General features: G+C 43.4%; 2 protein-coding genes across 5 annotated transcripts in view; both read right to left on the bottom strand.

Annotated features, from left to right (window-relative positions):
* Window positions 1–26,024, bottom strand: part of AGBL4 (ATP/GTP binding protein like 4) — a 545,910-nt gene that overhangs the window by 250,227 nt on the left and 269,659 nt on the right. The window lies entirely within an intron of this gene.
* The window catches only part of BEND5 (BEN domain containing 5), a 48,268-nt gene that overhangs the window by 20,027 nt on the left and 2,217 nt on the right, over window positions 1–26,024 (bottom strand). Inside the window, exons 2-3 of one of the 2 annotated variants that reach the window (XM_032247525.1) lie at window positions 12,260–12,393; window positions 9,816–10,200 (exon numbers count right to left, since the gene is read on the bottom strand). In XM_032247525.1, coding sequence (XP_032103416.1) covers window positions 9,816–10,200; window positions 12,260–12,393 — 519 coding nt within the window. Of the gene's footprint in view, window positions 1–9,815; window positions 10,283–12,259; window positions 12,394–26,024 lie in introns of both variants that reach the window. The other variant, XM_032247526.1, reaches the window with a different exon arrangement.

Here is a 26,024-nt window from a genome sequence, read left to right on the forward strand (position 1 = left end):
AGGCTTCAGGAAAGTGGCGATCTCTGACTGGGGCTTGGATGGATGAGTGACATCTTGGGGAGGTGGGGGAGTAGTGAGGCCAGGGTTCTTCATGTCCTCTCTCTCTCTCCATTTTCTGAGTGCCTTCTGTGAGTGAGGACAGGAGCAGGCTTTGTCGGCCAGCAGCAGAAAAAAAAAAAAATTCTAGCATGAATCCTGAATTAGGTGAGATACCGGCAGCTCACACAGATGCCTCCACGGTGGGGCCACACCCTTGGGGAATCAGAACCACAGAGCAGCAGACCAGTCTTGGAGGTCAAGGCTCGCCCCCACTGTGAGAAACTGCAGATGCCCATTTCAAATGACATATTTGAGAAGGAAAGGTGGCTGAAACCTACAAATGTCTTCTTTGTTAACTATCTTATACCAAAAGTATCTCTCTTTCTTTCTCTCTGTTGCATTTTTCAGCCGACTGTCATGTGATTATTTGTTTAACATCTCCCTGACTAGAACATAAACACAGAGGGGATGGGTAGTCTTGTTCACTGCTATATCCCCAGCACCCAGCACAATGTACCTCCTACAGGACACTCACTAATCATGTGTTTAGTGAAAGAAGTTAATCCTCATGGCGGTCCTACAAAATCGATCTTATTATCTCTGTAAAGATTCAAAGCAGTAAAGTAACTTGCTAGAAGTCACACACATGGTGAGTGCTCAAATTCAGGGTCATCGGGTTCTAAAGACAGCTCTTTCCACGACCTTACCCCTCCTCAGTGAACTGTACTTTTCAGAGCTTCTTGCCTAATGCTCACTCTGTGCGACCCTGAGCTCACATCTGACTTTCTCTGACATTCCTAGGGGGTCTGTGAAGAGCTCCACAATCATGAGGGGTGTAGTGGAAGGGGAATAGGGTGTCACCTCTAGGAGCTCTAAACTTATCTTCTCGTGGCCAGGGAAGACTGCACTGGTTCTTCATCTGTGGTTCTACTTCCCTCCTGCCCAACTATCTGAGCCCAGAGAGTATCCAAATGGCAGGGTATGTGCAGAACGCCCTGTCAGAGAAGCACTGAAGGCCCACACATGTGCTCAATGCATGTAAAATGGGCCAAAGTTGGCTGGGTTTGGGGGCTAAGGAGTTGCGGTGGGGATAAGCGGGGTGGGCGGCACAAGGGCTGCTCCCAGGTTCCTGAGGGACCACTGTGGGCACAATGGGTGCCTGAGGGCAGAATTTAAGAGGAGGCAAAGTTTGATCATATGGTGGATGTCTGCCTATCAAATCAATCCATGATCCTGACCTCAGCGGATACTCCCTTCAGGCCATGAGCCCTTAGAGTAGGGACCATATGGGATTCATCTTTGCTAAATGGCTGTGATTGATTCACCTGGCTCATCGGAAAGAGCACCCTAGGACACTCCAATGGGGAAGTGCCCCCATGAACCACCTGAAGGAGGGGTTGGGGTAGTTGTGCTTACTCTCACCTTGGTCTGCAACCTCATCGTTTCCTCCTACCCAGCCTTTCACTATGCCGTCTAGCCAGAGCTACTTTCAGTTCCTTAAATAAGCCAGCTTCTCTTACAACTCCAAACCTTTGTATAGGCTCTCCTGTTGCCTGAGATAGTTCCTTAACTTGGAGCCTCCTCCAGCCACCTGAAACTCCCCTGTCCCAGCCATGTAAGGAGTTCTCCTGCGAGCTCAGGACCAAAGTAAGCCTCACCCTGCATCCCAACTGTCTGCTGATGAGGCTGTGACTTCTTTAAGGCAACAAGCGGGGGCTTAACAATTTGATTTCTCTGTGCCTAGCACAGGGCTCAGAACAGAAGGATCCAATAATGTTCCCTGCACAAAAGCATTTCCCTACAGTCAGAGCTATTCAATAATGGGATAGGCTGCACTGAAAGCAGTGAGTTTCTTGTCTCAAGGGGAATATTCCTGGAGGCTGGGCGATTGCATGGCAGGGAGACTACAGAAAGCTTCCTGTCCTGTATAGGAGGCTAGATGAGGTCCTAAGACCTTAGAACTCTGGGGGTCCTTATAGGACTAAGGTCTTAGGACTCCAAGAATTACCTCCCCCCACCCGCCACATACTCAGAGTGCCCCGTGGAGCAGCAAGGGAGAATATGGCCAGCCTCTAGGACCTGCTGAATCCTGGCAGCCAAACTAATTCCATACACCCATGTTGGCTGAACACAAACCTCCTACTGCTTCATGATATGGGGTTCATGAAACCTTATATATTCTGATTCCACATGGCATAGATATGGCTTTTCCCCTCTCTGGGCCTCAGTTGCCCATCTATAAGATAGGGTGAAAGGTTGAACAGGGCTCTCTAAAGAGAGAATTTCAAAGAAAACACCAGGAATTATCTGGTTGGTTCTTGAGGCCATGTAGCCTAGTAAGGCTGAAACTATGAAGACATGGTGGGCTTTTCAATCAACCAGGAAGTATTCACCTAACAGCTCAAGGGTCCTGTAGTTGCAGAATGCACTGCAGTACTGGATGGTTTAATGGCCAATGATGAAGGCCTAATCAGGAGGCAGGCAAAAGGGACAGTGCCACAGAAGCACGTGGCTGAGGGACTATGATCAGACTGCCTCATGCTTGGAAAAGCAAGAGGGGCCCCAGTTTTGAAACCTGGTTCTACCCTTTCCTGAGTCTGTGGCCTTAGGAAAGTTACCTAATCTCTCTGAGCCTGTTTTATCCACTGCTGAGGTTGTTTTATATATGGAAGGTATTTAGTGTCTGGCCCAAAGCAGGTTTTCCTAGAGGCCAGGCTTTGCCTGTAATTAATCCTTCCCCACCTCCATTTCCTGACTGGCAAATCCAAAAGAAAACAAGCCTGTCACATGGCAATATGGAAGGCAAAACCCTGCTCTAATGGAGAAACACATTCCCATTCTAACAATGGAAAAAAAAGCCTAGCAACTTCCTCTGGATGTTCTACATACCTAGGCAGTTATTAGAAAAGGGAAAGCCTGGAGCTGTCCCTCAACCCCATCCCCACTGCCCGAGGAAAACGGAGTCTAGAGAGAAAGGGGTAGGAGGGTCCTGAATTATTCAGCCACCCTGAAATCAACTTTTAAAATAATCTGGGACTATTTTAAACTGTGCCTAATTCTGATTTGGGCAACAGTTCAAAAAAAGTCCTTCAAAGTAGATGATGAGCAGTATTTTTCAGACAATTACTCTACTTCTTACTACTATAACTCGTCCTGTCATCTGAATTGAGCAGGGTACAATAGTTTTCGAAACTGCCTCACCATTAACTCTAAAGCAGCAGGCAGACTGTGGGCCTCCTGGGCCTCACCTCCGCAAGGGAGATTTAAACACGTAACTGGACAAATGGCTCTTCTCCACCCCTTCTGGGCCTTTTTCGAAGCTCAACTTTTTTGTTGTACCTTTGCTCACTGTGAGAATGAACTGAGGTTGAAAGAGACAGGAAAGAGCTCTGAGATAAACAGGCCCCAGAAAGAGAGTCCTGACAAACAGAAAATTGAGCCACAACTGATGCCTAAAAAAATCCAGGGGGTCAGATGGAGTGGTTGAGAGCTAGAGATGGGAAGATGGAATTCTGTCCAGGAAAAGTTGGAAGTGGTAATGGGCAAATTCTGTAAGCTACAGACCAGTGAGTCTGAAATCAAGTCCATGCATAGTTGTAAAATAGACTGTTCAAATATGATTTCTAGAGACTTACAAGAGAAAGTAGGAAATCTTTAGGAGACATCCAGGGTTGACCAAAGATTAAGACATGCCAGACTAACACATCTGTGTTCTGCTGTAGGACAATTCATGCCTATGATGTGCCAAGCCCTATACACACATTTTCTCATGCACATCTTCAAACGATCCTACATCCTGATGCAGAACCTTCTGAGTACCTACTATATGCTGGCCTCCAGGCAGATGACTCTATTGTATTTGCTCATGTACTCCTTTTAGGAACCACAGTAGGTGATACTGTCATTCACTCTGTTGTACAGATGAGGAAACTAAGGCCGAGGAAGCTAAGTAACTTGCCTGAGGCAACAAAATTAGAACTTGGAAGAGCTGGAGTTCAAAACACCAGTATTTCTGAACTCAGAGCCCATGCGGGCTCTTAATCGCTGAGCTGGTTCTCCTGTCTGTATGTAGTGGGCTTTAAGACACCTATATTACAGAGGAGAAACAGAGACCTGAGAAGGGTTAAAAAATGTGTAAGAAGTTACACAGGTAATAAATCAAGACAGCTGAGATTCAAACCCAAGCAGTGTCTGCTGCCGAAGCCAGGTTGTCTCCAGTACAGGGGAAAACCAGCATGAAGCATTGGGCTGACATTAGCTGCCTTTTCTAAGGCACCATCAGAGACCTGGGCTTAAAGAAACCAGTTCAGACTGCAAAGGATTTTAAAGATCAAAGCTGGTATTTTAACGGACCTTGGACAGCACACAAGGCACAAACCCAGAGGGTTACAGAGGTGTTAGCGATGCAGCTCTCAAAAGTTGAAACAGAGATGCAGACCATAATGGCTTTCTCCTTTTTCAGAACTTCCAGCCAGCTTATGATCTAGCCAACAGGACATTATCTCTTCTTTTTGCATTCTCCTCTCTAGAATGGAGATAATAATCCCTACCTGGCCTTGCAATAAGACTATCTGAATTGCCCAATGAGATAAAAATGTCAAGGTGCTTTGAAACCTGTACAATGCCATGCATATGTGAATTACTGTTATTACTCTAGTTATCTATGCCTCTTCTGGTTAGAATTCATCATTTTTGCCTATATTCCCTGACAAAGCACACATGAAACCTAAAACCATCATCTGCCTCTCTCCTGCAATTACAGAATGATTTTATTTGCCTGGTGTCATGCTGCGTACATGTTTGTGTTCCCTGTGAGACTTGTGTGCATCCTGAAAGCAAGGATTATGTCTGCTCCTCTTTGTATTCCTCATAGAGCCCTTGAGAATCTTATTTGAACTAATGTTACCCGAGTCACACCACAATGAATTATACTATCTAAGTGGTACTTACAGTGTAAGAAACTGGGGAGGACACCGTAGCCTTGGACTTTGCCTTCTAAGAACAGGGAATCTAGCTGAGGAGAAACCAAGAGAGACCCTCGAATTTACTCCATTCTCACACACGGGGGTTCACCCTCCCCCACTTGGGTCTCTATTGTTCTGCTTCCCTTAATCCCATAAAATTCTCTGTGGTGGCCAACGCCCAGTTTAAATGCACTGTTCTAATCTACTTGTGAATTGTTTTCAAAAAGGCAGTCTGTCTTGTTCATTATATTATTCCCAGCACCTAATCCAGTCCTGGCACAAAGGAAACCCTCAATAATTGTTCACTAAAATAAATAAGGAATAGATGCATATACATGCAAAAACAACTGTACCTTGTAAATTGGTATGCCACCATGCTTTGTCCATCCTCGGCATTTACTTATTTGGGGGAGGGTGGGCAGGAAAGGGAGAAAAAGGAAAAGGGGACTGGCATTTATTGCACACTTACAATATGGGGGTCACAGGGCCAAAGTTATTACGTATGCTTCCTTATTTATTTTTGACAGTGGAGGAGGACGAGCTTCCTTCCCAGAAAGGGTTGTTTACCATGCTAAGATCATAGACAAGGAAAGTTCTGTTTTACAAAGAGAGATAATGTCCTTGGTGGGAGTAAAGCGGATGGAGGGGCACCCCCAGGTTGGGAAAAATGAAGTCTAAGAGCTAAAGAAGGCCAGGTGGGTGAGAGTCCAGAGAGAGGCACACAGGACCAGGGGTCAGGAGACCCTTAGGAATAAGCCAGTGACACTTTCTGGGATTGTTTCCTTGTCAGCAAAATGAGGGTAACAGTCTATAGCCTAAGTTCTTTCACAACTCCATGACTCTATGTTGGAACACTTCCTGTTAAATCCATCTTTTCTTGTGTGTAGAACGAATGAATGAATAAATGTATGAATGAAGACGTGTATGATTCAACGAAGCCTCTGAAACGAACTCTCTTGCTGCTATCCCCCACCCTTGGATGTGGCTCCACCTTTCCGACCCCAACCTTCCAAGGTGTGCCATTATAACTCCTGGCTGCTAACGGACCCGCTTCCCACTCTGAGTCCCCATCAGTCTCCCCAGGGTCTCCTGACCATCAGTCTGTAAAGACCCGACTACTGCTCTCCACTACCATCTACCGCTCTTAGGACTCCACTACTTGGGTGAGTCAATAATGATACTTCTGGCAGGTAGATGTCTTTTGAAAACTAAGCACCTCCTAACCTGTTGGCTTCTCTCGTCTCTGAATTTGCCCGTTATGGTGTGAATGATCCAGCACCCAAGCCAGGCAAAGGCCCTTGAACTAGGTCCCTAGCTGAGGTGGACGGATGAAAACACTCAAGGATATGCCTCCAGGAGCAACACTCAAATGAGGCCCAGGGGGCAGAGAATGGCAAAGCCTGGGCCCTACCTCAACCCTAAGCCAGGACATGCCTCTCAGAGGGCCAGTGAAGCTGAGAGTCAAACAAGGGTCTCTCATTTGCTTTCTGGTTGCTCTCTGCCTTCTTAGTAGTGTTTATAGATCAAGATCTGTTACAGCAAGGGGATATCTTACCAGACTTTCCAAGAGACAGTTCTCCCTTCAGATGGTAACCCCTCCCTCAGAACTGGTACTCTGCATTTTGATTACATGTTTACCTCCATCACTACCCTCTCCCTACTTCCCAATGTCTTAGTCTTCTTTGTATCTCCCCAAGTTCCCAGGCTCAGAAAGTATTTGGTCAATGTTAGCTGACTGTATAAACAAATGAAGAAACATACATGACCCTTCTTACATTCTATAATGTAAGACGATACTGAGGCAGAGAAGTTAGTTAACCTGCCCAAGGTCATATAGCCAACTACAGCTGGGGTGCCTGAGTTAAAAGTCAAAGTTAACCCTGTCTTAGCTCCTCCACTAAATGATGTTGAACAGGAGCTAAGAGTAATCAAGCATTAATAGAATGTCAGGCACTATCCTGTGTGTCACAAGGCTGTAGCACTATCTATCATTCCCATTTTACAGATGATAGCACTGAAGGTCAGAGACATACATGCGCTTTGCCTAAATTGCTCCGCACTCTCCCCATCTACTCATTCCTGCTTCAGTAGCAAAAATTCATCCCTCAGGCTTCAGCCTAAAAGTTGTTTCCTTCAGGAAGCCCTTCTTCTCTGACCTCTCGAAATCAGGTGGGTACTCCCCTCTGCTATCCCACAGTCCTCCATGGTTTTGTCCTTATAATGGCATTTATGTACTGTGCTGTCATTGATTGTTTCAGGATCTGTTTCCCTCATCAAACTTTAAACTCCTCAAGGGCAGAGGGCAAGAGCTGCATTGCAAATATACTGAATTCCTACACTAGGCAAGATGCCTGGCATGTAGCAGGAGACCAGGAAGTATTTGTGGAAGAAAACAAGGTCATAGGAAAGGAAGGAAGAAAGGAAAGAAGGACATAAGTTTCCAAAAGCCACAGAGTTGAGAAGTAGGGAAGTTGGGATTTGATTCCAGGCCTGCCTGGTTCCAAAGACGATATTTCCATGAAAACATTCAACCGCCTTTTAAGGGTAGAGATCCTTTCTTTTATTTTATTCTTGTGGATTTGTCTTGGAGCTTAGCACATTATTATTTTCCTATTAACATGTGTGAATCAAGAGACTTTTAAGCTTTTGCTGATGAGGGACAGAGGGTGTGATTTTCCAGGATGGCTGCAGCCCTGAGAGGACAGGGTGGGTGCTCTGTGCATACTTGGGGCTCAAGCTGATTTATGTTAAGTCCAACCCATTATAATGATGATAGTGACTCAGATCAGGGAAGAGCTAGCCACGGGCCTGTGTAATGGCCTTCAAGGCCTGTGGGATGGGAGAGCCTAGAAAGATCGAGACACTGAAACTATGCTTCAGGTTAAGTTTTTTTTTTTTTTTTTTTTTTAATGTTTTAGGACTAAAAGAGGCATGTAAAGATGTAAAATGCAGGGTGTCCTACCACCTCAGAGGCTTAGGAGTGGTTTCTAGAGTTTAAGGTCAGTTCATAATCATGAAAAACAGGTACTTTCCCTGGGAGTTGCAAGAAGTACGAAGAATTTCTGTTTTGGGGTACTTCCCCACAAGCTTCCAGAAGTTTATAAAAGGCACAGCCTACAAAGCACACTGAAAGTAAAAATTATTCACTTCAAGATTGGGAAACATTTTTTCTTTCTGAAAATTTCAGTTATCCCCATCCCCATCATGCTATGAAACCAATATAGCTTTTACCAATTTTTACATTTATGATTCCCCTTTGAGATTTTATTTTAATAAAGAATTTTACTAACTTTTGAAGTGGCAAACCATATGTGACTTTTAGTGTCCCTGTGAACCTCTATAGACTGTGACTTGGCACAATGGCCAAGGCAATGACAGAGTTGGGGAGTGGACAAACTCCAGCCTATGAACTGAGTGACTGGAGTTGAGACGGAACTCTACCTCTGCCTCCCTAAGTGACTCTGTCCCAATGTAGTTTCCTTTTCTATGACAAGGGCATGAAAAGGCCTCTCTGCTGACTCCTTGGACCATCCAGAAGATCTACTGAGCCACTACTTTCGGGACATATTTTAAGAAGCAAATGATACCTACAAATATAAGTAAAGTAGGGTAAGAATATATCAACGAAGAATGAAGCTTCATATCTAAATATATTATCTAGATAATGGAAATCTTCCGTCATAAGTGCAAAACTGTATTTGATTTTAACTTGGGGATATTTCTAGATTAGATTACACCTTCTTCAAGCAAAGCACACTAACTCAGAGTTATTAGTTACTGTCCTCAGGGGCTATGGAGGCAATGAACCTGTGTTATACTGATTTTCTCAATACTGAATGGCCTCTATCTTTTACAGTTCTGGATTCTTATGTTCTGAAAGCATTTTCTGTCTTTTCCTGTCTGGTAAGCAGTCATCTCTTCTGGCTGTCCAGGCTGCTGCCTTTCAGATTTCTCAATCCCTGCCTCTAAACCACTTTAGATCAGAAAACCTAAAAACTTCATTAGTTAAAATAGGGTGCAATATAAGAGCCTATTAAGTTCTATGAGCAAACCAAAGGAGTTTTATACGTCTTTATATTCATCTTCCTAAGGTCACGTGCCTCCCTGCTCAAAAGCTTTCTAATTCTTTCCATTCCTACCAAAATAAGTCCAGACATCCCAGGCTGGTAAAGTTTTCAAGGCCTTCCATCTTGTGTCCTCAAAGCACACTTGCATTAATCCTCTCAGTGTGCTCCAGGTATTTATTTTCCCATGCTCAAGAGTCTGCTCAACCTCCTCTTGTGCCTTGAAACACTGCCCACCCTTCAAAGCCCAGTACCTTACTGAAGTCTCTCTATACCCTCAGCTACAAATAACCTCTCCAACCCCTGAACTTTTTCATATTATTTTTTCAGCATCCTCCTCTGGCATTTATCACTTTCTGACTTAAACTAATACATGTTGTTAGGATCATGTCTACTTCTTTTCACTATCCTGAAACCTCCCTGGAGAGGTTCCCTACAATCCCTGGTACTGCCCCTTGCTAAGTGAATGCATAAATGAGTAAGCAGTGATAAATATTTTGTCAGCTCTTATTCTCTGAGCCACGTTTGACAATGTTCCCATAGCCGAGCCTGCTGCAAACATAAGCTCCTATCAGATTCACTATGAGTGGGGAGTGACTCTTTCTTGAGGTTACTGAAAAGCCAAGTGCCTGTCCTTCCCTAGCCTCAGGGGCACTTGGCCTGCCTCTCCCCTTTTCCCTCCTGGAAGAGGATCTGCAAGAAGTGCTCCGCCCAGGTAGAGTGGTAGGTGGCCTGCTGGGGCACTCACCGCTGCCAAGCCGCAGGAGCAGCACGTCCTGGAGCCTCCGGTTAAGGTCACGGAGCTCCTTCATTTCGGACACAAGTGCCCCGTACTCCTTGAGCTTCTTGGCCTGCTGCACCAGCTGCCTCCGAGTCCGCTCCAGCTCCTGCTGGAGGTGGCGCATCTCCTCCTGTTGCTGCTGGTAGTTGCGCAGCAGCTCCTCATACAGAGCCCGGGGCACCACGGCATCTTCTAGACTGTCCATGTCCTCTGTGCCTGGTGAAGCCTCCACGAAGACCTCTTCCGGACACGTGTTATGGCCCAGGCTCAGGCCGTTCTGCTTCTCTAGCCGAGCCACCACTGCCTCGATGCTCTTGTGCGCCACTTCGCTCGGCTTCCGCCCCTCAGGTCTCTGTGTAGGACAACGAGAATCAGTTCAGGCAAGGGCAGCTGGGACTTTCTTGGACTGCAGCTCAATATTTCCCCAGATAGTCCTAAAATCACAGAATCACAGAATATCAGTGCTTGGAGAAACCTGTGCAAACACTTAGTCAAAGCCCTTCATTTTATAAATGGGGAAACAGAGGTTCCGAGTGGGGAAGGGGCTTGCTCAAAGTCATACAGTCAGCAGGTGGCAGAACCAGGACACTGGTTTCCCAGGCCTGCACTTTTTCCTTTTTACCACTCTGCCTCCTGGATGCGTATACCATGACCACCCTTCCCAACACCCGAGACCCCAGCCCACCCACAATTCCTAGGCCGTAACTTGCTCATGAGGGTGCTCAATGTTTATTTGTGGAGAATCAAGGAGAAATCAGGTCAGGCCAAGTGGTCCCAGAGGAGTCACAAATTTCTTCAACAACAAAAACATAAAATTCTTCTCCTAAAGGCAATTCACTGTGCAAACTTTCCATAAAGAAACCTTTAAATGGAAAGGGTGTTAAAAACTCTAATCTACTCTAATCTAGGGCAGAAAACATGTCTTATTTTCTGTTTCTCCTCTGCCTACTCACTTAGAACTGGCTCTCAGTAGGGGCTTGAAAAATGTTTGCTCAACTGAAAAGTTCAAAGAATTCTAGTATTGAAAGGTACTTTCGGTTTAACTTCCTCATATTACAGATGAGAACACTGAGGGTCAGAGAAGGGAAGGACTACACTTAGGGTCACCCGGTGAGATACAGACAGAGCCAAAACCAGAATTTGGAATCTCACTTCCAGCACAAGCCTCCTTCCCCCACATCTGCCAGCCTCCCCCTCAGCAAGACAGAGGATAGAGAGAGGACAGTTCATTTACAAGAGAATCATCTAGGATCCCCCAGGGCTTGGGGTTCCCGAGCTTGAGGAAAATCTAACTCAAGTAGTCATAGCTTCCACTGAGGGGCAGTGAGAGTTACAGGATCAACTAACTGAATTCTTCACTCAGGGTGGGAGGGTTAGGAGCTTTCCTGACTGGGGCACTGGTAGGAAGTGCAGACAACTGAGGACATGAGATTCTAGGCACTTCTCACAAAGTTTCAGGAAATTTAAGGAAAACCAAACCAAACCCAGCCCAATGGAACCATGACTCTGATATTGTGTTACATGACAAAATCTTAAGTTGTTTTATCTGCTGGGATAAGGTGCTACTAGTGTAGATGAATCTATCATTTGTCTAAAGTGATCACTACGATATGTCTGCGTCACTATAATGTGAGACCACTGGAGGCAGAGACTATGTCTGGCTAATGGCTCTAGGTACCAGCACGGGGCCAGGCCTATAGCAGGAATACAGTGAATGCTGTGAACTGAACTCATCTATGTTCCTTGGGAACACCCTTGACCTTGTGTCCAAAATCAGACCATGGTCAATGCAGAAGACAGCCCATTTCCTTATCTTCCTTCTCCCTTCCTCTCAGGTATCTGCTGCACAGAAAAAAACAGCTAGCTTGCCAAACAAGATTTTCAGCAGTTTCCAAAGTGAAGGCTGGAGGAGACCAACTGGGGCACACACCAAGAAAATGCAACCTCATGAATTTTCATCTAACCCAGGGTCTCACAAATCCCTTCTGTGAACTTTGTGTACTTTCCAATGAGTCCAGCCTTAGGTGTTTGGGGGCAATCTGATAGTGACTGGCTCTAAACTTCTGCCCAAGAACAGCTGCGTAATGTTCTTGGAGCTCAGCAGTGACCTCTCCAGAGCTGTGGGCCAAGGAGAAACACATCGTTCCAAACCTCCAACAGCGATCACACTGCATAGACTATGCAAACAGGACTGTGCTTGGTGGCACAGCATGAATCAGGGCTCTCTGGAAAGTTGGCCAGGAAGGCAAATACGCACTAGTTGTCCCATGCTTCCCCTACCCTGAAAAAATCATGGCCTGTGATACCAGGGGACATTTACATGGGGAGAGGAAGCCAGACTGAAATTCTTTAGCTATGAGATATCTGAAAATTCTCCTACATGCTTCCAAAGAAAGAAAAGATTTTGTTACCTTGATGTGTCTAAGCTGTACATCTTCTTCCCCATAATCTTTAACCTCTCCATCTTCTTCTACATGATTAAGAGAAAGTTTGGGGATTTTTATTTTCTTCTGCATCACACTGTTTTCAAGGTCAGATTTGTCTTCTAAAATGCATATCAAGAGAACAAGGTTCATCATGAGTTAAAATGAATCATTATGAGTTCAAAATGCCCAAAACCTCAAATGCTAGAAACTAATTGAGGCCAGGCCAGTCAAAAAGGAAAAGTAAACAAACTCAAGGCTGGTTTCCTTTTGCATGCAGGGATCCTAATATCAGTGCAGATCAAACTCTAGGATCAAGGGTGTTTGCTAAAAGCACTGCCATACAAAGTGTTGAAACGGCACTCAGTGAATTTGCTTAGGGGTTTTTCAAGTATATCCTAAAGGGGACCCTTTTATGGAATTCTAAACTCTTGAATTGGAACAGCCCTTAGATTGCTATCTGGTCTAAACTAAAATGGCACATGAATCCCTCAACTCAACTGAGATCTTTCTAAGCCAAGTGTCTTCCCAGGAGAACTTGGAGGGTTTCTGTCAGTTCAAGTACCAATAGGTATGAGAGGGATTATAGCTGATAGGGATGTAAGGCCTGTGCTAGAAGAGAAGGGATATCTTCATAGCCCTGACACAAGGCAGGCTGAGGTCAGGCAGATGGGGGAGAATAGCATTTATCCCCTTTTTACTGGTATTGAATCTAAGCATGGCTGTGGGGACCTCAGTGTACAAGTCGTCCAACTCTCTCATGTTACACGAGGAAATTCAAACCCAGAGGATGGAAGAGGCTTGCCCACCACATGAGTCTGAGGAAAAGAAGAGCCAGGAGTGGGAAAGAGGCCTCTGGCACCTCGCCCGCTGTTTACATGTGCTCACAACACCTACTAAATGCAAAGCACTACACAAATACAAAAGGATATTATTTCTCCTCATTTTCTCATTCTTTAAGCTCAACCCCAGATAACCTGTTTTTTGTTTTTTCTGCACAGATTTCAAACTGGACTTTTCAGACTTGTCTCTCATTGGATATGTCCAAAAATAAAAGTTCGAACAAGAGGGCTCCAGAGGTAAAAATCTGAATCTTCTCTGAAACTGTCTCCTTGTAGTAAAATACTTTGTGTGCAGGGCTTAAACTGACACTTTAGAGACTGCTGTTTCTCACAGTCCTCCAAGGTTCCCAACTGCTATGCTCTAAATGCATTTTGTAGCATGTTGCCCAATGCTGGATGTAGCATATGGCCAGGTAATTAGTTAAATCCAATCTCCAAAGGGTGTGTGTGTGTGTGTGTGTGTGTGTGTGTATTTGCATGTGTTAAACATGCTCTTACACTGTTCCCAGGCCAGGCTTCTCTCCTCACGACTTGTTAGTAAAGCTGAGAAGGCAGCTTATAAGCACATAACTATTCCAGAATGTACTCAAATGCTGAATCTTCCCAAATGGTCTTAGGGATGAAGGCCCAGCTGGTCAGAGGTGGGAGTTCAGTATCAGAGACTTAAGTGTGAACCTCAGCTTTTCTATGACGGGATGAGGTGGATAAGGGCCTCAATCTCTCTGAGCTCAGGTCTTTCCTCATAATGGAGGTTGTGAGGATGAAAGTAGTAAGTCACGTAACTCACTGAACAGTGCCTGCTACACACTGGGCATTCAATGGATGGCACAATTTAATTGGTACTATCAACGTGTTCTGAATCATTTTCTTCTCTTAAGCATAAAGTGAATCGAGATTTAATTAAAAAAAAAAAAAAAGCTAAATAAATGATTTAAGTAGGGTAAGGATGATAAATGAACTGCTCAGAAAAAAAAAAAGAGGTGGTCTTTGTTAACAAGCCCCTACTGATGAAAATGGCCTTTTCCACTGAGCAGAGGAGCAATCCTTGGGTTTCTATTTTCACAACAATGGCTCTTTCTTATACTCTTTGTGCCTATAAAATACATCCAATGGGTTAGGCATGAACAACAATAGGGACTCTGGTTTTTCTAAAAGAGCAACACTTTCCCACCTACAAATCATTGCTGACTTCTAAGTCAAAAGGCTGTTAAAATGTAAAACCTAAAAAAAGTACTTCAGATGAAATTATCTTCCAATGGTGTGTGTGTGTGTGTGTGTGTGTGTATGTGTGTATGTGTGTGCGTACAACAGATAAAAAGAGAGAAAGAGAGAGGATGAGAGGGTGGTATTAGGATTTATGAATGTGTTGGGGCCAAGCTCCTGGGCTACTCTTCAGTTTGACAAGGTCAAGGGCAAAGTTTGACATGCAGCCACCAAACTAGAAATGAGAAGCTATGTTATGCCTCCCTGGGCTGAAACTCTGTAGCTCAAGATCACATTGGTGTGGAGAAAAGCAATCGTTCGGACTCACAAAACTAGGTTAACATCTGGATGGAGAATGATCCTCAGATCATCCAATTCTACCTTTCAAAATGCAGATGCGAAAAATGAGGTTCTAAACAGTGAAGTCTGTGCAGCCATCCATGCAACTCTCAGGCCCAGGAATAAAGGAGGGGCAGGATGAACAGGGCCCCCATCCTGGAGAGCTCACTGTTGCACAAGGTCACAGAAATTAGTGTCATAACATGAATGTAGGAGAACTCAGACCATATAATCCAGATCCAGAGCTTTGCCTTCTATGTCTCAGCTTAACATTTACTGAGAATTTACTCTGTGGGATCTAAACTGGGCCCTGGGGACACAGATGAACAAATATCCAGTTGGGGATATAAGATAAAAACACAAGAAAAGATAACCCAAGATCTCAAATGCTGAATTTGAATAAGGGAGAAGTAACTGCTAAAGGATTTTAGAAGCAAGGGAGATCACTTAGGTCAGTATAACCCTGGAAGGCTTTTGAAAGGAGGTGGCATTTTAGCAAGACTCCTTACTGCTAGGTGATCTTGAGTAAGTTAATTTACTTCTCTGAGACTATTTCCTCATCTATAAATTGAAGTAAATAATTCCTATTCACATTGCCAGAACATTGTGAAGGTGACCATTTTTGTGTGTTAAAAACTTGAGCAGAGTGAATGGTACTTCAACAGCTGGTGCTTATAAAAGGATAGCCATTTAAAGGACAGTAAGAATCTAGACTACAAAAGGGGGGTAAAGAATAGAAGCCAAAAGGGGAAGGCTGGGAAATATTTAGACTGAAATAGTTATAAAAGATAGTTCAGTTACAGGCAGGAGGGAGAGGTGAGAAGGGAAGAAAAGGTAGTTGAAACTAGAGAATAAGTGGCCTTGAATGCCAAGTTGAGAAGAGCTGAGGCTCCGTGTACAGATGTGGAATAAAGTAGGAGTCAGACAACCTGGATTCCAAGTCCAGTTCTGTCACTTTGTAGGTGTGAGATGTCAGGCAAGCTGCTACCTCACTGAGCATCATTTTTTCTCTGTAGAAATGGAGATACAAAATCTACCTCAAGTGAGGATCAAATCAGCTCAGCAAACGTTCCTTGAAAACAACAGAGCCCTGTGCAGACAAAGGCACAGTGGATGACAGAGCTCAGCAAGGATTGCCTGCTGGCTTCTGCTGGCTTGGGGCAGGCTTTCTTCTGGAGGTAGAGACCTGCTTAGCTGCCTGAGACGGGTGACACTCCCCATCTGATGACAGGAGTCCTCATCCCCCCACAAGCTATACCCAAGGCTCTAAGCTCTTCATCTAATTAGAATGCCCTTCTCCTTCCTGGTGTGCTTGACAAACTCTGCTTAGCCTCCACTCATCTCCTTCGTCCTCCTCAAAGATGCCTTACACATCTACACATCCTACAAACCTTCTTTGTAGTCTATTATCTTAGTATTTGCAATTATCTGCTTAAAGATCTTACCCACTGGCATATGAGTAACCTCAGGGCAGGGCCTATATCATAGAACTATCCACACAATAGAGACTCATCAAACAAAAATGTTTAATGAAAGAATAATAAAAAGAGGCTACACCAATAAGCATATGAAAGGAGCTCAATATTATCAGTCATTAGGGAAATGCAAATCCAAACTACAATGAGATACCACTTTATACTCATTAGGATGGCTCTAATCAAAAATAAAAAGAAAATAACAAGTGTTATAAAGAATGTAAAGATACTGGAACTCTCACATATTCCTGTTGGGGAATGTAGAATGGGCAGCCACAGTGGAGAACAGCATGGCAGTTCCTCAGAAAGCTAATTACCATAACCCAGCAATTCCACTCCTAGGTGTATATGCCAGACAAATGAAAACATATACCTAAACAAAAACTCACATATGAATGTTCATAGCAGCATTATTCATTAACAGCCAAAAGGTGGAAAAACCCCCAACTGTCCATCAACTTATGAATGGATAACAAAATGTGGTATACCCATACAACAAAGTATTATTCAACCATAAAAAGAAATGATGTACTGACTCATGCTACAACATGGATGAATCTTGAAAATATGCAAAGTGAAAGAAGCCAGGCACAAAGGCCATGTACTGATTTCATTTATATGAAATGTCCATAGAGACCAAAAGTAGTTCAGTTGTTACCAAGAGCGGGGGAAAGGGGCAATAAAGAGTGACTGCTCAGTGGGGAACATGGATTTCTTTTCTTTTTGGGTTATAAAAATGTTCTGGAATTAAGCAGTGGTGATGGTTACAGAACATTGTGAATATACTAAAAAACACTCACGTGCACACACTTTAAAATGGTTAAAATGGTGAAATTCACATCAAATGAAATATACTTCAATACAAAATTAGGTGACCACTTGTGGAATGTTTACTGCATGTCAGATACCTCTACAAAGAACTTCATATAAATTATCATACCTCACAACAACCCTGCAAGTAGGTATTATAAGCCACACTTCTTTTTTTTTCCAAAAAAGAAATGAGGCTCAAATAAATAAATCTCTCTTCCTAAAGTCACACAGCTGGGAAGGTACAGAGTCAAGATGTGCTACAGATCTACATTCCTTCTAAGCCTATACTTTATCCCCTTTAAACACATTCCAGGAATATGGTAGAGCCAGAATAAATACTGAATGAACAAGTGAATGATACCTCAGTTGAGGACATCCAATTTCCCCAGCTTAAGCTCAAAGCAGAAGACCACTTTATTCCTGCTTTCTTGCCACACCGCTTCCTCTGTCCTCTGTATGTCTCCAGAAAGCATTAACCATCACCAGGCACAATAGAAACAGGTTGTGGCCAACCCTCAGGGCTTGAATGGGTTATTTGAAAAGGTAGGCTGAACAGTCCAGGAAGCTCTGAAGTATCAGGAATGAGTTCAGGAAAGGGGCCGAAGCAGATAGCACCTTGACTCACATGCCTCCTGACCTGGATCCTGGCTACCTTGATGCTTGGCCAAGGGGATTTTGAGGCTCCTCTGAGAGTTAACCACCTCCTGGCTCCATTCTAATAGTTATCAGTCTCTTCCTGGACCCATGCTCCCAGGGTGAGGGTTCAGGAAGACCCAAGGCCTCTCTGCTCATTCTTTTCTGCAGGCAGTGAACATTTACTAAGCTCCTGCTTTGGTTTCAGCACTATGCTAAGTAGTCCTTGTGTTTTTGGTCCTTACAACCCAGATATGACAAGAACCCAACCAAAATGCAAAGTCAGACTTCCTGAGAGATATTGGCTTATTTAGGGCAAATATCTGATCTCTACGCCTTCCTAATCCTAATCCTGAGTTGAAGGTATAGATACCTCATATCCATAGAAGATTACTGAACATTCAGCATCATCATAACAAATGGAAGAAACAGTTGGGAGAGGGAGGCCTAATATCTAGCAAAACAATGCAGTCTTCTGAATCAGGTGGTCTTGATTTGGAATTCTGGCTTTGCTACATACTAACTGTGGGAACTTGGGCAAGCTAGTTAACCTGTCCGAGACTCAGTTTCATTAGCAGTAAAGAAGTGGGGATAATAAACTGTTTTCCAAAGAGATAGTGCATATAAAAGCACCAAGCACAGTGCCTTTCTTGTCATATCGTTCAATAAACAGCAGCTATTACTCTACCCTTGTGTATTACCTGTTTGGCTTTTGTCCCATGGCGAAGAGAACCACGGCAGGTATCTGACACAGACTGAGACATGATGAAAGAGATGTTTTAGGAAGATTAATGTGACAGTGGCAAGCAAGATGAATGAGACATGAGGAGGAGACAGAACACAGGGCGACAAGAAGCTATAACTCTTGACTGGTCACATGAATGTAGGTGAATGGTGGTGTGGATCATGTGGCATTTTAATGTGACTTTGGGATATGCTTCTGGCTTTGAATTCCAAGAAACCACAGAAAAAACCAGCAGTTGACTAGGAACGAAGAAGAAAGCTCTCTACTCAGCCAGTTTGTGCAAGAGCTCTTAAACAAAAATAAATGTGCAGCCTCTGAAGAGAAAATCATCACCAATCTTGACTTCTGGGCTCTTTTATGTCCAGGGCAAGAAAACCACCAAAGATTTGGGCATTATCCTTTTCCTCCTCCTTTCTAGCTACTACATGTCAGCTAATTGCATTCATCCATTCAACAAATATTGAGTGGGCACCTACTATGTACCAGGCCCTTGGCAACAATCCTTACAAACTCACTATATTTAATCCCTACAATAATTCTACTGAAGCAGAAACTGAGGCTCAAAGAAGCAAGGTGGCTTTTCTAAGACATAAATGGCAGAGCTAGCATTTCAAATCAAGTCTGTTTAATACCCAGGCCCTGTTCCTATCACCTAATTATCCTTCAGGAACAAGAGAAAAATGATGAAGTTGCTATAACTTACTCAAGTGGACTAAAAGGCACAACATATAAAATGATGAGTGTGTCAATTTAACTTCCTAAAGAGCCTGCCTTTCTCCCAAGATCCTGCCTACAGAATTCCATTCTCTGACCCTAGGAGAATACTGTGATGAATTCCCAAATTGAAGTAAACACTATATGACCTGATGCCAAACTTCTGAACTATAAGGCTTATCAAAAAATACGGTAAAAACTATTCAATAATATAGCAGAAGTTGGTATTATTAATCTGAGGAGGGAGAAGAAACATTCCATTAAACTTACTACTGGGAATAAAGGAAGCATAGTGGCGATAGGCAAATGGTGTTTTAGAAAATGCAAGCGGGTGATAGGAAACCCAATTGCAAGTCTGTCTTCAAAAGTGAATTTGCCCCTGAAGAATTTACAGTATTATTAAAATGGGAGAAACTAAACTCTGTCTTAACTTCCATTTGACATACAATCAGGCTGGAAAATGAAAATTAACCAGCGTCAGAGAGCCTAATTTGGTAAGAGTTTGTTAGCCAGGATGATATTCTAAAAAGCTACACATAAAATGCTTTATAAAGGTCTTATAAATATCTATATATAAATGTCAAGTTTTTCATCTATACAAAAATCCTGTGAAGTTTTACGTTTGCATTAAAAACAGATATGCCACAGAAAATACAAGCACATGGCATTCTCTGGCCGATGATGTTTGTTTTTATAAAATCCAAGGCAGACAAAATTCTCAAGTTTTGAGGATTGTACCCAGCCAAGACTACAAAAATAAATAAATAAATAAATAAATAAAAATGAAAGTTCCCTGTTGTGATGTAGCAGAAAGACATCAGGAAACACCAAATCAAGGCCTGGCTCTTTCATTAACTTGTTAGGCCATTAGTCTTCTCTGTTGATTTTTTCTATAAAACTTGAAGAGTATGCTAGAAAATCTAAACAGATCCACCTAGCTATGTGACTGCTGGCCAGCCACAGGGACTTTCAGGTCTCTTTCTCAGCTGTGTCATGTAGGGTAACAGTAGATGAGCTGGAAGATTCCTCCAGGTGGGCATGTTTGAAGAAATGCTCTGCTGAGGCTGTCTAAACAGGAAGAGAAGGAATTGCTGGCCAGGCTTCAGTAGAGCTCCTTGCTCTCACTCCTACCACCTCACTGGCCTTGGCACAGGACTGGGCACAAATGAAACTAGGAAGTTCATTCTACGGGGTCATTTGCCTAGTTGTCTCCGTGTGCCTCACCAGGGCTGCTGTTGCCAGTGCAATATATGCCCCCCAGCACAGGGTCACAGAGAAACAAAACATGGAGGAAAATATTAATAGTAAGCCTTTCATGCTTAGATCAAGTCCCAGGAGAATTTAAAATGCACACACAAGTTAAATTTTAAACTTGTATGCTCCTTACATGTGCTTGTTCCTTTAAGTCGCTCATTTCCAAAATGGGCAATACCCATAACTAAGCAAGTCACTGTTCTTCTCTCAGCACCTATTAGTCCACTGCAGTTCCTAACAGCTGTTTATATTCAATGAGAATCTACTATATGCTAGGCATTTTTCCATATTATCTTGCTAATAACACAGTAGGCAATTACTATCTCCATGCTATCGATGAGCACCTGGAACTCAGAGAAGTAAAGTAATCTCCCCAAGGTCACACAGCTTCTAAGAAGCAGAGTCATAATCTGAACCCAGACTATGTAACTTCAAAGCTTGTCCTCTTTCAGCTAAAATTTCCTTTTCAGTAGTTAAGGAAATGATACAGAAGTCATCTAACAAACTTTCCCACAGTGCAGGACTCCATTCTAAAATATCCCCAACCTCCTTGCCACCTCCAGTGACAGGGAGCTCAAGCACCATGCTGGAGCCCTTTCCATTATTTGTCTGCTCTCTCTCCTGTTATATTGTTCCCACCAACGCCTGCGAATTCCATTCTCTGACCCTAACTCTGCTTTCGAGAACAAGTCTGATCCTTCCTCTGTGGTGTAAAACTCAGAAGATGAAAACTACCAAAATATCATCCCATGCAAATCTTTTCTTTTCCTGCTTATATATTTAGCTGTCCTATCCTATGTCTGACCAGTAAGTGCAAAGGAAAGGGTAGCTGCTATGTAGTTAAAAGAAACCAAAACAAGCCTAGTTCTAGGATCCAAAGACCTCTCTTCCGATTTGGTTTCCAGGACACCTATCTCTGCTGGTTATTCCCTGATTCTAAGTCCATCTGTTAGACTGGGAAGCTGTTCCTTCCCAGTCACCTTTTTTCAGGCTCTTAACTGTGCCGTTAAAAGCTGATATTCTGCTTTGCACACTTCTCTCACTCTGCTCTCTCTCCCACTGTAACTTCAAACCTCCCATTGTTCATGACTTCCAGATTGGGATCTTTGGCCTGGAATGCCCTTCTGAACCTCAGACCATATGCCTACCTGCTCTACTAACATATCCACCCAGATGTTCCATGGGCCCTTAAGATTCAACAGGTCTCAAGGTAAACTCATCATTTCCCCTTTCAACCAGCTATACTTCTCCTCCAGACAGGGAGGCCCAGATCACATCATCACCACATGCATCATTACAACCAGTCAGTTACCAAATCCCATGAATTCTCCTTCCTTAAAACATCTCAGATTCACCATGACCACCACCACGTTAGTTTAGGTCTCAGAACTTTGGACTGAGCTGATTCATATTTATCCACAAGTCCAGTCCATGTAAGAAGACTTGGCCCACTGCCTGGCACCTACAGTGTTCACTAAACAACTGTTTGAACAGCTCTCTTTTCTTAGGTAAAACAAAAATCTCTATCTCACAAGGATGTAGAATATGTACACTGAACCTGGAACTGGGTGGGTATTTATCATATATTTGGTAGGCAAAAACAATGCCTATTCCTCTTCCTGCATCTCCCTGGAGTATAAGGCTGACCATCTAGTATAACTCAATACTTGTAGAACTTAATTCAACCAAAGAAAACCTCTCCAGATTACGAATGTTCTTCTGGTAGGAGAAGTACACACAACTTCTGTCCCTAAGGAGCTTACAAGACAAAGCAGGTAGGCACACTAGAAAGAGAATTGGTTTTGGTGTCAAAGACCCCAATCTGAACTCCACTGGGTATGCTTTATAAAATAAAAGCTAGTATGCTCTTGAATAACAAAGCCACATAAAAAGCAACTTGCCTGGGACAATTTTTTCTTTCAGCTTGTGAACCATAACTCTGAAGCACTCTGTAGCACACAGTTGTAACAAATATGTGGCTGTTGAGCATGAGAAATCACATTAGATTGAACCCTCAATGGTTAACATTCCAGTAGAATCTGCAACAGATGACAGCAGGCAAGTTCCAATCTTTGCTCCAATGTATATCAGCAAAACATGTCAAAACCTAAATTAAAAGTTTTCACTCACTTTTTTTAAAGAAAATAAATCCTTTTGTTGGCAGTTTCCCACTGATGACATGCAACAATCTTTGCATATGAAATCGGCTAGTCCTCTGCTTCATTGCTAACTTTGTAGAAGTTCCAAAGCATTTCTGGAGCAAATGATCTATTTGGACTAACAATGCCAAGCTGGGACCTGAGCCCTGAATGAGCTAAAATTACCAAAGCAATAAGAACGTGGCTTTGGAAGCTATTTCCCCCAAGTGTGGGGTTTCTTCTAGCTAGTTGAGGGAGTGATATAAAGAATGTTGACTTTTTCCAGATGAACAAAGTTGAATGAAACCTTAAAATCCCACTGCAGGTTTCTGTTCTGAAAAACAAGTTGCTGCTGCAGAGGTTCTTATCTCCCCGACTTCCCTCTCCTCAACCACAAAAATGCACCTGTCTTCCCAAAGTTCATGAGTTAAACATGGGCATATCAGTGTAGACTATGGATGCAGGCACAAGGAAGCCAGCACCTTGTCCTAGAGGAGATCTCTGTCAGGCAGTTAGAGAGGCACATTCATGACTAATAAAAACAAGATATAAAATGCTACAATCCATAAGCAAGGCAAAAGCAAAGTGAAAAGAGAGTTCTGAGGAGGGAGAGAGTCTCTCTTGGGGGCAGAGGGAGGAATAGGGAATGCCACTGAGGCAAGGTGCTCCCAATGCACTTTGTCCACTCCTTTATCACGGGATGAGGGGGCTGGACCACAAACTTCTGTCACATGTCTATCTTCCCCACCAGAAGGTGAGTTTTTTGTGGGCAGAGGCCTCGTATCAGACAATGATTAATCCATCCTGGCTAGCTCAAAGGCATGCAAGAGGGTGTGTTCACAGAAGAGTAAGAAATAGCATAGGTCTCAGGGAAACGGGAAGAGAGACTGAGGCTGGAGAAGGAAGGTGGGCCTGAGGATAGAGCTGGTCTAAGGAGGGCTATGAATGCCAGGTTAAGAAACTAAAACTTTATTCAGTAGGCAATAGGGAGCTACAGAAGGTTCTAATGAGAGCAGTCAACTAAGACTATGTTTTAGAAGATTATTCTAAAAGCAATTGAGAAAAGAGATCAGAGACAGGGTAATCAATTAGAAGACTGCTTCACTGGTTTAGATAAGTAAGAGCTGATGCAGGCCTGAATGCAGGCAGTGATGGTGGAGCTGGAGAAGGAAAAACTTAAAAGATAAACTGCAAAGCCCACCTTGAAGTGGTCCATTTTCTGTGCTCCCCCAGTGCCTGGTTTCCACCTTTATTTAGCATTTACTTTCAGGCCCCCAAATTATATACTCCCTGAGGATGATACTCATTTTTCATCACTCTCTCGCCCACAGAAATCCTACATAGCAGAACATGAAAAGTCAATGCCTGCCAACCCTCGGTCTTGCTATCATTTCAATCACAGTACCTGAGATGCATAGGTACATTGATATATTTCACTTAATACAGCACTGGGCCTGGCATACAGTAAGGAGGCATCTAACAACAAAAAAATTTAGCACACTCAAACAACAGTAACAGAGCACAGATGCCTAGGCAGACCAACTTAGAATTTTAGGACTCTAGGCACAGAGAAACCAGTTTGGGCCCCTTTAGAAACATAAAATTCAACACTATGAGCCCCAGTAGCAGGCTGGATTGCACTTACATGATGGTGAGCTCTCCAAATGAGTAGTTCTCACTTTCACAACCTGCTTGGCAAATAAATGAGAGTAAGGAGAGACCACAGGTCAAAGTAAGTCAAACCTTAAGTTCTGTGGACCCTCCAAGAGGGAGAGCCTTGGCGAAGATTTATTCAAGCAAATACCAACTGAAGAGATAGGCAGGGAGGAGGACAGCTATGTGTGCTCTGTAAGAGGGAGGCTGGTAATGGAGAAAGAGCAGAATGGGCTTGAAAACTCAGAAACTAAAATTATACTCTGGCTTGAAAACTTGCCTTGAGCTGTAAGCTTCATGGACAGTTTTTCCACTTCCTTTCACTCCTTCCAAATCATGCTCTGTAGCTGTTGGGAACATCAGCTACTTTACAAAGGGGACTGCCAAGTGGGGGCCTGGCACCGGAAGACCTGTATTCCAATTCCAGCCTTGCCATGTATTAGCTGTGTGGTTGTAGGCAAGTCTCTGAGCTTCGGTGTCTTCATCTATGAAATGGAAATATTAACCACAGCAATACCTACCAAAATGTCACTTAGAGGACCAACAGAGATAATACACAAGCACATAGCAAGACTGTCAGGAAAGAAGGGTTTTTTTTGTTTTTCCTTGAATGGGACTGTAATTTGATAAGTAGTGGTATACACCAACTACTATGGGCAGTAAGATGTAAAATCCCACAGCAGTCGGCTTTGACATTTCCTGAATATAAGAAGTATACTTCAAGACAGCTCTGGGTTGGGTTGGGCCAACACTCAGTATAGCAATGTACTTCTCACCAAAAGCCAGAAAGCTGTGCTGAAACTACCTCTGAAACCATTCTATTGGTGTCAGAGAGATTAATTAATCAATTAATAGCTAATCCACAAACATAAGGCCACCTCTGCTTCCCACTTGAGAGGTTTCCTCCTCACACCTGGTACCACAGCACAGTGGTATTTACATATAGGAGAAGCCAGATGAGCTCTTTGAAGTCACTGCAAGCAATTCTCAGAGCCACCAAGTTTAAGTCAAGAAGGGGTTTGAAGACACATCAGAGTTATTCCAGGATAAATGAATTGCCCAACACTCTGGCCCTTTAGTCAGGTCTCTATCCAGAGCAGTGGCTCCAATGTAAAAATTACCCAGGAGACTGAAATTCAAAATGTGGTTTGGCCAACTTCAAATTGTCTTTTTTTCCCCTTTCACCTCCCAAGATAGAAACTGAAGAGAGATAAGGGAAAGTGTTCTCCAACTCATTCAAACTGGTACACTTCTTTGAAGCTACTCTGCCAGTTTCCAGATGATGCCTGGGTTGCTTCGTTTTTAAAATAACCTCACAGATTTATCAACATTCTAACTTGTAGAATGAACAGTCTACAGGTTCAAAATTCATGAGATTGGTGGGAGCTGCCATCTGCCTAAGTGGCCTCTCTGCAGTAGCTGAAGAGTCAAGCACAGGGTATATGTATGTTTGCTGAATGAATGAGTAGATGAATACAACAATCTCCAAGAGAGGAAAACAGCCATTACACACTAAGACACATACCACTAACTCTTTTTGACACATACCACTTCTACTCTCCTAGGACCCTTCCAGATCTAGGAGTACAATACAATCATCAAGAAGCATGCATGCATGCTTTTTCTTTTAGCAAAAGGGAAGCTAAGGTTACAACCTAGTTATAACTTCCTCAAGCCTATCCTCTTGGGAAATAAAGTCCTAATCCCTTCCCTCAGGTAATTAAAGGCAAGGAAGCAAACAAAATAAAATCCAATCAGCTATGAATGGTTCCGTTTTCTAAAACCTGCTTCCTCTCTCTCAGTTTCTCTGGCCTTAGGCAGTAGGTGGGCCCACACGCCTGTGTGCCAGGGCTTCTGAGGGAGGTGGTATGGATAGAGCCCATCAAAAAGGGTCCCAGTGCTGCTGGTCACTTTCCAGTTCTTCCACTCTTCAGCTCTGCAAAC

The sequence above is a fragment of the Sapajus apella genome, unplaced genomic scaffold (genome assembly GCF_009761245.1).
Source record: "Sapajus apella isolate SASKATOON/1434 unplaced genomic scaffold, GSC_monkey_1.0 scaffold62, whole genome shotgun sequence".
Lineage (NCBI taxonomy): Eukaryota > Metazoa > Chordata > Mammalia > Primates > Cebidae > Sapajus > Sapajus apella.